The sequence below is a fragment of the Helianthus annuus genome, chromosome 2 (genome assembly GCF_002127325.2).
Source record: "Helianthus annuus cultivar XRQ/B chromosome 2, HanXRQr2.0-SUNRISE, whole genome shotgun sequence".
Classification (NCBI taxonomy): Eukaryota; Viridiplantae; Streptophyta; class Magnoliopsida; order Asterales; family Asteraceae; genus Helianthus; species Helianthus annuus.
In genome coordinates this window covers 5,025,406-5,038,013 of record NC_035434.2, presented here as the reverse complement: position 1 = coordinate 5,038,013, position 12,608 = coordinate 5,025,406, and the positions used below count along the sequence as shown (strand labels likewise).

The 12,608-nt window shown below is 43.0% G+C and overlaps 1 protein-coding gene across 1 annotated transcript; it reads left to right on the top strand.

Moving 5' to 3' along the window:
* Window positions 1-3,412: 3,412 nt before the first annotated feature.
* LOC110895313 (glutamic acid-rich protein-like) lies at window positions 3,413-4,216 on the top strand. Its single transcript, XM_022142601.1, has one exon. The coding sequence runs from the start codon at window positions 3,413-3,415 to the stop codon at window positions 4,214-4,216; it is 804 nt and encodes a 267-aa protein (XP_021998293.1).
* Window positions 4,217-12,608: the final 8,392 nt, after the last annotated feature.

The following is a 12,608-nucleotide window of genomic DNA, read 5'->3' as shown; positions in this document are numbered from 1 at the left end:
AAGGATTTTAGTTTCTCATTTTATTTTCGATAACTGACTTTGGGAATCGGAAGTTCAAAGCTTAGTGCAGAACATGTCATTGTTTGATGTGGGCTGGGTAAGCTGGTGATGAAGAACAATGTTTGGTACAGTGTTGGACAATTGAAAAGTGGTTGGAAATTCAAAATGTTCAAAAATTCATTCATTTGAACTATTTTAAGAATGAAAATAACTGCGTTCTTCATAATTCGGTCAACCAATGTCATTAACTTGGACTTGGTGGGCCAAGCAGTTGACCAAGGTCTTTGACTTGGACTTGGTCAACTGGGTGTGACGTTGGTTAATCTGAAAAGTGTTAAAAAGTTAAATTTTTGAAAACAATTTCATGGTTTCGCTCATGTGTCCTTTTTAAACAAAGGTTTCGCTCATGTGTCACCTTAAATAATGGTTCCGCTCATATGGTTGCTTCATATGTGGTTTCGCTTATAGCTGCTTATGTGGTTTCGCTTTTGTGACCCATGAGGTTTCGCTCATAATGACTATTGGACATAAAAGCGAAACCAGACCAACTATATAAGTCAGTGGGTTCCGCTCATATGTCATTTCACCCTTTCGCTCATAACGACATCATCTTCTCCGGCGACTGAGAAGCGAAACCCTAAAACCGTTGATTACAGGCGAAGTGCTGCCCAAATTTTTATAGATCTTGTTATTATCAAAGTGTACAATCATGGGCAAGGTATTTCTTAGTTCAATTTGTCCTATTTCACATGTATTTTGAACTGTCGGCCATGTGTTGAACATAAACATAGAATCAGGGCATTATTTGTCAAATTGAAACTTGAAATCAACCATATAGTGTCGTTTTAGTATAATGATTGTATATGTGTGTCTAGTTATATCATATGTGATGTTTGATGAGGTGTGTCGAATAAATGGGTATTGCAGGTTTAGATCTAGGGAGTTTTAGAGGTCCGAATTGAAATTAAAACATAACCTAAGTGTCGGATTTGTCATGTTAACTGATTAGTGATTTTAATTGTGTGATTTGATGAAATTTTGTGGGGTTGTTAATGGTTTCACCCCAAGATGCATTGTGAGGTTCCGCTTATCTGTACATTGTGAGGTTCCGCTTATCTGTACATTGTGAGGTTCCGCTTATCTGTACATCCTGTGTTTTCGCTTTTCTGAACATAATGTCATTTTGCTTATGTGTACTTCAGTGGTTCCGCTCATACAAGCATCTTATGATTCCGCTCATAATTATACATATGGTTCCACTTATATGCACATCAGTAGTTCCGCTCATAAGAGCATCTTGTCATTTCGCTCATAAGCACATCAGGGATTCCGCTTTTAGTGCATTTGTAATTTCGCTCATGATACACTTGGGGTTTTTCAATTGAAACTATTGTGCTAAATTTTTAAGTGTCTGATTTAGTGTATATGTTTGATTTGCAAGGATCTAATGTTGTGTTTGATCCTCTTCACAACAGTTGTTGTGATTTGGTTATTCAGAAATACCCAGAGTTGGCAAATTTCAGTGGCATCTTGGAATTCATGGGTCGTATTCCCATTCAGAAGGCATTAACTGATCAACGAACATTGTACAAATCTCACATAGAATGTTTCTGGAAGAATGCCAGCTACGATGATCAGAACAAAGTTATTTCATCAATAGTTGAGGTGCATGGCAAGAATGAGAAGATTCTAGTCACTGAAGCGCTTATCCGTGAAGTTGTTAACTTTCCAGATGAGGCAGAGTCGCCAACGAGATTTCTGGAAAGAATGGTGAAAGGCTGCATGTTAAGAATGGGATATCAGGGAGCTTTGAATGCTGGGAATTATTTGAAGTCAAAGTTTACAAAGCCATATAAGTTTCTGATTCACTGTGTATTGATGTCTTTGAGTTATACAAAAGGAGGTTATGATGCGATGCGTGACTATCAAATGAATATGGTTATTGCTTTAGTGCTAAACAAGAAATACAATTTTTCGCATATTGTGTTTCATTACATGGCAGAGAATATTACATCAAAGTGCAAGACCTGGACGTATCTGAGGTTCGTGCAGATGTTGATTCATCACGCTTATCCTGAAATTGACAGAAATATAAAGGACGATTTGTTGGTGCAATCACATATGAACGAGGTTATAATTAAACAGCTTGTGAGATATCACCCGAACCATCCTGAACCGAAAGTTAGTGCTGAACTCTTCGGTTTCATAAAAGATGCAAACTATGTTGATCCAGATCCAGTTGATCATCAGAAATGGAGAAATGAAGCCGAAATGAAAGAGGCAGCGTATGCTGAAGAGTTGAAAGTTCTTGAAGACTTCAAAAACACAAAGAATGAATGGTATGTGAAAGAAACAGGGAGAAGACGCAGAAAGGCCACTCCTATTGTTAAAAAGGATGAGGAATCTTCTTCCCAACCAAAGAAGAAGCAAAAGAAAGTTGTGAAAACATCGTTGATTGATGAACCTGAAGAAGATGATCCAGTGGTCCTTGCGGAAAAAGAACAAGTTGTAGCTATGAAAGAAGATCTGTTTAATATTGATGAACATATGTTGTTTGATACAGATGTCTTTGAGACAGGGCATTCTGTAGAAGTTGAAGCTGAGCAAATTGTCAATGTTGAAGCTCAGAAAGAAAAAGAGAAAGTTATTGAAGATATTGAGGGTGATGATGTGAATAAAGACACTACAAGTTCTTCTAGTTCTTCAGATGATGGGATTGACGAGACTGAAAGTCGAAAAAGAATCCAAGAAGAGATAGAAAAAGAGAAGTTGTTAAGGAAGAGAAAGAGACAGGAAAGGGACGATGATGATATTTATGTTCCTTCTCCAGAACATGTCTCAGATTCACAATCTCCTCCAGGTGGTAAAAAGAAAGCTGGAGCAAGAAAGAAAGTAGTTTCTCCAAAGATTCGTAAAGTTACACCGAAGATTAAAGTACCGAAGATGGTACTAAAGAAGAAACAAACCAAAGAGACCAGAAAACCACTAACTCCACCACATGAACCAACACCTCACCAATCACCAATCCAATCACCACAACAACCTACACCACCAAAACAACCAACACCACCCAGACAACCATCACCTATACATCTTTCACCATTACATCTTTCACTACCACCACAACATTCTACACCACCACAACAAACCCTTCTTACATCACAAGAAATCTTCCAAACACCACCTCCTACACAAACATATTGACCAAACTACACCTGGTTCTTCGGGATACATAGGCTTTCCAACGGTTCCGTCAAATTTGGGAACGAGTCTTGAAGATGTAGGAGACTTTGATTTTGCCAATACTGCACAAGTCAAGGAAGTAGAAAAGAAAATTGATGCAGTGATTGCTGAGAACCAGAAGTTAGTAAATGAAAATAAAAGGGTGTCTGATCGCGAAAGAATTCTTGAAATGCGTGTGAAGAAGTTGGAGAATGAAAATAAAGAGTTGGTGAAAAAGATTGACGCTGATCAATCTGAGATAGATATCTTAAAAGTACGAGTTGCTGAACTCGAAGAAGAAAAGACTCGAAGAGATGAACAAAATGAATACTTCAAGTTGAAGAACAAAGAATTAGAAGCAGCTAAAAAATCAAGAGATCACGAGTTCTATATGTTGAGCAAAGTAGTTGAAAGCATGCTTGGAACATCCGTAGAGCAAAAATTTGAAGAGCTGCAAGTTGAGGAGATCAGAGTACAACGTCAAGCAGAAATAGATAAACAAATGAAAGATAAAGGTAAAGGCGCTGAGGGAAGTTCTGCAGTGATAGAGAGATCAATAGTACCTTCTATGGTTGCTGAAAATCCTGAGCCGATATCTTCTATCTCTAGTGTATTTGAAGAAGAAACTCCTCTTTATGAATTAACGGGTAACGATGATGAAGATGATGATGACGAGGAAGATGATGAAGATGAGAAAGTGTTTTCTGCGAGCAGTCATGATTCCGACGATGATGATGACGATGCTACAGGTGGTACAGGTGTAAAAGTTACTGAAGCTTCCACTGAGAAAATAGTTGATGATTTGTTAAATGATTCAGTGAATGAAGAATCAGGGGGAGCAGATGGAAAGGGGGAGTCTAGTGAAGCTCAGATTGTTAAACATACTGAGAGGTTAATTCTGGGATTGGATACTTACAGAGAAATGATGCATACAGTGAATCCTGACTTCAACGTCGATCTTGAAGAAGAATTGAATGATTTTGACATCAATTAACAGCCAGAATACACGTATAAGTATGTTGAAGAGGCTGATATGTATGACAGTGTTGAAGTTGAAGATTGGACGGATGATGAGGATGTGGTTGAAGATACTTCTAAGTATCCTACGTTGATGGAGTTCTTTGCAGAGGAGAATAGAGATGAATTGAGACAAAAACTAGCTGAAGCGGTGAAAGACAAGAACTTTGATAGCACTCAAAAGGATTTGGAAAAGGAAGAAAGAAAGAAATGGTTTAAAGATAGTCACGAGAGGAAGTTCAAAATACCTTTGAAGTATTATCAACGTGATCGAAGTGTCTCTCTCGGTGACATCATCAGCTGGGGTTTCTTACCTCAAGTGAATGCGTATGCGATTAGAAGAGAATGCGGAGTTCAGTACTTTGAACGTGTATATGACATTATGTCATTACCATGGTGGGATGTGGATGAACTACCGAAGGTAAGAAATTTGGATTATCCTGTTCGAAAGAATGATATTGCTATGTGGGGTTACATTAAATATGAATCATTGAAAGAGTTTCGTAAATGGAAGCCACATCATCCTAAAAGAGTGCGAAGGGTTGATCCTGAAACAGGGGTTCTAGAGACTATCTTGAATGTGAAACCGCCAAAGACGATGAAAACTATACCAATGCCTCATATGGAACAAGAATTTTATAAAGGGTTCTTGGGATGGGTGTATAGTTGCATTTCGACTGAGGCTGTCATTACTTACAGAGCAGGAGGAGAATTGAGAGAGATTCATGTGTATGATCCTATGTGGCTTGTGAATTGTTCAGCGGAGGATATTGAATGTCTTTTCATTAACAAGATCCACTATCAACCAGAAGATAAAGAGCAAGCGCTGCAGTTTCAACGTGTTGCTACACTTTGCTTTCAGAAAGGTATCAATTCTGAAACTAAGTGGAAATCATCTTGGTGGTCGCTTTATGAGAAGATGAATGTGACACCCCAGGAAAATCAGTGAACAATACAGTTTACCTAGCTTCCTCAGTGAGTGCATACCAAATTTCGGGACGAAATTTCCAATTAGTTGGGGATAATGTGACAACTCGGACTTTAGACTTGCTTAGATGTAACGTTACGTGCTTATGTGACATTTTGAACTAATGAATATTATGATGTTATGTGCCTTATGTGTATGTATGTGTTACATGAACCCAAACCGCACAACACTACATTCGAGTGCGCAAGCCCCTTTGGGCCACACCTTGTTCGCGAACCCATTAGGCAACCGAGTGGACTCGGCCCACTCCCCACTCGCAAACACCAAAACCAAGAGTAGGGGTTTGATTCCATTGTTTTTGCAAAACACATAACACACACAAACCCTACTTGCTCTCTATCTCTCTCTCTCGGCTTGCTTAGGACCCGACGGCAAAGATCTTTCCCTACTTGGATCATCCTTGTACCTTCTCTTATTTCCGGTTAGTGATAAATGTTATTGATTGTATGATTTTGTTTGTATGATGATGTTACCGGAGATGTTACTTGATACCCGAAAGTTCTTGTTACTATGATTGTCTATGATGATTGATTTATAGTGTCTTGCTAAATCGGCTCTCATGTATGTTCACACAAACCGGGTTGTATGATAGAAACCTAACGGTAATTCGTGATGTTGATTGTTAATCGGTTGCATGTATGTTTGGCTATATAATGATTAATTCGGATGTTGTTGGTTAAACCGGCTGTGATGTTATGATTTCGAAATTATATGGCATGTTACATGATAGTTAAATGATTCGGTCTAGGGTGGTAGGTTGGTCCGATTGTAGTTCCTGATGATGCGTATGAACAGGTTGAATGTGATATGAAAACTGATTAATTTTCTGTGTTTGATCTGAAATCCGAAACTGCCTAAGTTGTTTGCTAGAATCACGGAATGATTGTTGCGTATGATTTTGGTAATCTGTTACATAATTGATAGCACACACGGTTGCGACTCGGTATCTCCAATTGCGACTCGGAACCTCACATAGCAGCATGAGCCGAAACCATGGTTGCGAGTCTGGTTGCGACTCGTAACCGGACCATGACAAGCCGAAACCACCTGTTGCGACTCGTAACCAGCGGTTGCGACTCGTAATCCCCTGTTGCGACTCGAGATCGCCGGTTGCGACTCGAGACTAGCTATGCACGTACACTGTTTTGGGCCTACATTGTCACGGGCCCAATCAATTGGGCCAAATAATTGGACTTATGCAATTGACTGTTAATGTATTGGGCCATAAGTATATTCGGTTGGACTGCTATATCGTTGGGCCGGGTACTGTTGGGCTTATTAAAATCGTACAAGAATATGTGTTGTGATTGTTACTTGTATTGCTCAACTGTCAAACATTGCCATGATTTACATGTGATAGTAACGTGTTAGCCTATGTGATGCATACGTGTACTACCTTAGTCAAAACCTGACTTGTATAAAAACCGTGATAGGACGTGGTTGACCATTTACTTGCTACCTGTACTCTTTGTGTATCTGCCGAGCAAACCAAGGTGAGTTCACACAGCCAAGGCATGGGATTCCCGGGTTGGGAATTGGGTTGGATATGTTGATATTGAAAGAGTTACTCGTACTTACGCATTCACTAGACTATAGACCATCGTCCTCAGGATAGTTAGGACACGTTACGTAAAGCCTACGTAACCCAGTTTTTGCCATTTGTCTCCCGGGTCGGGAGGACACGTTACGTAAAGCCTACGTAACCCAATACCTTCTACTGTCTTCCGGGTCGGAAGGACACGCTGTGTAAAGCCTACGTAGCCCCCACGCGTACCACTGTCCTCGGGGAAGGGCACGTCACGTAAAGCCTACGTGACCCAGTACGTAATCCTGTTCTCGGTAAAGAAGAACACATGGTTGGAAGTTAGTCTAGTAAGTACCACTGATGAGAAGCCCTCATTAGTAAGGATAAACGTGGGAAGCCCCCACCGGTAATATAAACACAAGGTTTGGGAAGCCCCCACCTTTAGTACACACTAGTATGGGAAGCCCCCACTAGTTAAACCTATGCACTATGTTACGAACTTACTTTCTGTGAACTCGCTCAACTAGTTGTTGATTATTTGTTGCATGCCTTGCAGGACCTTAGGTACATTATGGAGCTTGCACAGGGAGGAGCAGGTCGTGTGGGATTCGGATCGTGAACCTTATCTGAACTTATAACTATTTTGAGATTACATACTTTGCTTCCGCTACTTAAACAATGTTTGGTTTTGAAACATCAGTCATGTCATGATGAACTACCTTAATTACTTTTATTATTATTAAATGCTATGTTTGATATGATTGATGGCTTGATCCTGGTCAGTCACGCTCCCAAGCGGTGGTACTCCGCAGTGTGGGATTTTGGGGGTGTGACAGATTGGTATCAGAGCCATTGGTTATAGAGAACTTGGTTTTAATATGGGAAAACGTTTTTATTAAAACCGGACTATAACCAGAACAGTGCTCTCAACGATCCACAACGACGCTTCGCTCCACGTGCAAGACTCGACATCCTAGGTAATAAGGTTTATGTTTATTGCCTGTTTGCTAGAACTGCTTAGAACTTTGCTCGCATTACGTTTAGATACACATGATACTATAGCATGAGAATCCCTACTTGCTTACACTCTTCTGTCATCGCCCTACTCGCGAACCACTCTCACTTACGTTACTTTTATTATGAAGAATTATGTCTGGACGAATCAACATGACACAAGCCCAGCTAAAGGCTCTCGTTCAAGCTCAAGTTGCTGCGGCACTTGCAGCTGCTCAAGCAGGTAGTATATCCTGAAGTCATAACTTACGCTAGGATCTTTAGATCCTACACTCCTAAACTAGCCCTTGTATTTAAACTTTGCCCTATTCGTACACAATAGGTCAACCAGCGCAGCAAGTTTGCACCTTTAAGAACTTCATGGACTGTCGTCCAAATTCTTTCAGCGGCACCGAGGGGGCAGTGGGACTCCTCCATTGGTTCGAGAAGCTAGAGTCAGTATTCGAAATGTGCGAGTGTCCTGAGGCTCGCAAGGTTAAGTTTGCCACTGGCACCTTGGAAGGAATAGCATTAACTTGGTGGAACGCCCAAGTTCAAATCTTAGGGTTGGCAGCTGCTAACGCCACCCCATGGAACGATTTCAAGGAACTCATCAAGCGTGAGTATTGTACACGTGAAGATATTCACAAGCTGGAAGACGAGCTGTATAATTTGAAAATGGTTGGATCAGAGATCGAAGCGTATACTAAACGGTCGAATGAGCTGGCCGTTCTGTGTCCAACTATGGTGGACCCTCCATACAAGCTCATCGAGATGTATCTCAAGGGTTTGGCGCCAGAGATCCAGAGCCATGTCACATCAGCTAATCTTGACAACATCCAGGAAATTCAACGCCTCGCTCATCGCATCACCGACCAGGCAGTGGATCAGAATAAACTGCCTAAGCGTGTCAACGCTACTGCTACAGTCACTCCATCAGTTACTCCTGCTACTACTAGCGAAAGCAAAAGAAAATGGGATGGAGATTCTAGTAAAGGTTCAGCGACTGTCCAGCCACAAGCTCAGCAACAGAAGATTGACCACTATCAGAGTCCTAGTCAGCAATCCTCTGGTGGTCACAGGCAGAGGAGATATCAGGGAAGTCAACCTAAGTGTTACAATTGCCACAGACATCACAATGGCCCGTTCAACAAGGGTCGTTGTCAAAGGTGTCTTAAGATGGGTCACGAGGCCAAAGACTGTAGGAGTCCACGGCCTGCGAATCAGAATCAGCAGCCTTAGCAACCAGCTCCACAAAACCAGCAGCAGCAGCAGCAGCCACAGCGTGGAAACTGGGGATGTTTCCAGTGTGGGGCTGAAGGTCATTACAAACGTGATTGCCCTCAGTTGAACCAGAACCAGAACCGTAACAACAACAACAACCAGGGCAATGGGCATAACAACGGTGGGAACAACAACAATAATGGCAACGAAGCTAGGGGACGTGCTTTTGTGCTAGGTTGAGGTGACGCAGTGAACGATCCCAACGTTGTTATGGGTAAGTTTCTCCTCGACAATATTTACGTTACTGTTTTGTTTGATTCGGGTGCGGATACAAGCTATATGTCTGTGAAAATGTGTCAACTGCTAAAACGTGCACCAACACTTTTACCCACCAAACATGTAGTAGAGTTAGCTAACGGTAAAAGACTAGAAGCCACGCACGTAGTTCAGGGTTGTAATCTTATACTAGCTGGTCAGGCTTTCTCTATCGACCTCATTCCCATAGTTTTGGGTAGCTTCGACGTCGTGATTGGGATGGATTGGTTATCCCAACACCAGGCAGAAATTTTATGCAGCGAGAAGATTATTCGCATTCCTCGTTCTGGTCAGGAACCTCTAGAAGTTCAAGGCGACAAGAGTGGTGCTGTGGTTGGCATCATCTCTTTCTTGAAGGCTCAGAAATGTTTACGAAAGGGGCACACTGCCATTCTGGCACTCGTTACCGGCGCATCAGCAAAGGAAAAGAAATTGGAGGATATTCCAATTGTACGTGATTACCCTCAGGTGTTTCCTGAAGACTTACCTGGATTACCGCCTCATCGTCAGGTCGAATTTCAAATCGAGCTCGCTCCGGGAGCAGCACCCATAGCTCGCGCACCATATCGCCTAGCTCCATCAGAGTTGGATGAATTGTCTAAGCAGCTACAAGAGCTCTTGGAAAAGGGCTTCATACGTCCAAGCTCTTCGCCTTGGGGAGCTCCAGTACCTTTCGTGAAAAAGAAAGACGGTACGTTCAGGATGTGTATCGACTACCGTGAACTCAACAAGGTGATGGTGAAGAACCGTTATCCCCTTCCGCGCATCGACGACTTATTCGACCAGTTGCAAGGGTCGTGCTACTATTCCAAGATAGACTTGAGGTCAGGGTATCATCAGTTGAGAGTCCGGGATGAGGACGTCTCCAAGACAGCCTTCAGAACTCGTTACGGCCACTACGAGTTTCTTGTCATGCCGTTCGGGTTAACGAACGCGCCTGCCGTATTTATGGATCTTATGAACAGGGTGTGCAAACCCTATCTTGACAAGTTCGTCATAGTATTCATCGACGACATTCTGATTTACTCCAAGAGTCAGGAGGAACACGAGTAGCATCTTCGCCTTATATTGGAACTCCTTCGGAAGGAACAACTGTACGCCAAGCTTTCTAAATGCGACTTCTGGCTTCGTGAAGTCCACTTCTTAGGCCATGTGGTGAACAGGGATGGGATCCATGTCGATCCATCCAAGGTAGATTCGATCAGAAACTGGCCTGCACCGCGTACACCGACAGAAATACGCCAATTCTTGGGTTTGGCGGGTTACTACAGACGGTTTATCAAGGATTTCTCGAAGATCGCGCAACCACTTACACTACTGACACAGAAGGGTGTCACCTACCGTTGGGGCAACACGCAGGAAACTGCTTTTCAGTATCTAAAGGATAGGCTTTGCAGCGCACCTATTCTTTCATTGCCAGAGGGCACAGAAGACTTCGTAGTATATTGTGACGCATCAATACAGGGTCTGGGTTGCGTATTGATGCAGCGAGATAAAGTTATTGCCTACGCCTCTCGTCAACTAAAGGTTCATGAACGAAACTACACGACGCACGATTTAGAGCTGGGAGCTGTGGTTTTCGCGCTTAAGATATGGCGACACTACCTGTACGGTACCAGGTGCACGATTTACACCGATCACAGGAGTCTTGAGCATATCCTTAAGCAGAAGGATTTGAACATGCGTCAACGAAGATGGGTCGAACTACTGAACGATTACGAATGCGCTATCAAGTACCACCCAGGCAAAGCCAATGTTGTGGCTGATGCCTTCAGTCGGAAAGACACTTTACCTCGGCGCGTGCGAGCGCTCCAGCTTACGATTCAGTCTAGCCTTCCAGCACAGATACGAGCTGCTCAGATAGAAGCACTGAAACCCGAAAACGTCAAGGCTGAAGCCTTACGCGGCTCATGACAACGAATGGAACAGAAGGCAGACGGCGCCTACTATGTAACGGGGCGTATTTGGGTTCCACTTTATGGCGGTCTACGCGAACTTGTGATGGATGAAGCTCACAAGTCTCGTTACTCGGTACATCCAGGGTCGGATAAAATGTACCACGACATCAGCACTACTTATTGGTGGCCTAGCATGAAGGCCCACATCGCTACGTACGTTGGAAAATGCTTGACCTGTGCAAGAGTCAAGGTCGAATATCAGAAACCAGCTGGCCTACTTCAGCAGCCTAAGATACCTCAATGGAAATGGGAAGAAATTTCCATGGATTTTGTTACAGGCCTACCTAGATCCCAGCGGGGGAATGATACCATATGGGTGATCGTGGATCGACTCACTAAGTCTGCACACTTCCTACCTATAAAGGAAACGGATAAGTTCTCCACTCTAGCAGACGTCTATCTTAAAGAAGTTGTTTCGAGGCACGGGGTGCCCACATCCATCATTTCGGATCGCGATGCACGATTCACGTCAGAGCTTTGGCAAGCGATGCATAAATCTTTCGGCTCACGGTTAGACATGAGCACAGCATATCATCCTCAGACAGATGGGCAGTCTGAGCGAACGATCCAAACACTTGAAGACATGCTTAGGGCATGCGTTATCGATTTCGGCAACGGCTGGGAAAAGCATCTCCCTTTAATGGAGTTCTCGTATAATAATAGTTATCACACCAGCATACAAGCCGCTCCATTCGAGGCATTGTACGGGCGTAAATGCCGGTCACCTCTCTGTTGGGCAGAGGTGGGGGATAGTCAAATTACGGGTCCAGAGATTGTAGTGGACGCCACAGAAAAGATCGCACAGATACGACAACACATGGCGGCAGCACGCGACCGTCAAAAAGCCTACGCCGACAAGCGTAGAAAGCCTTTGGAATTTCAGGTCGGGGACCGGGTTTTACTAAAAGTCTCACCCTGGAAGGGTGTGGTACGTTTTGGCAAACGGGGCAAACTAAATCCGCGCTATGTCGGACCATTCGAAATCATAGAAAAGATTGGCAAAGTAGCATACAAGCTAAACCTACCAGCTGAACTCGGGGCAGTTCACAATGTCTTTCATGTGTCGAACTTAAAGAAGTGCCTATCAGATGAAACCCTCATCATTCCTTTTAAGGAACTCACTATCGACGAGCGGTTGCAGTTCGTCGAGGAACCAGTTGAAATCACGGACCGGGATGTGAAGGTCCTCAAACACAAGAGAATCCCTCTTGTTCGAGTTCGTTGGAACTCCACACGTGGCCCAGAGTACACCTGGGAACGCGAAGACAGGATGACAGAAAAGTACCCCCAGTTATTCGAAACCAATGCAACCACTACTGAGACTGAAGCTACTACTTCGGAATTTCGGGACGAAATTCCAGATCAA

Excerpts from the sequence above, each read along its gene's own strand:
- LOC110895313 (XM_022142601.1), top strand. The coding sequence starts at position 3,413 with ATGCGTGTGAAGAAGTTGGAGAATGAAAATAAAGAGTTGGTGAAAAAG.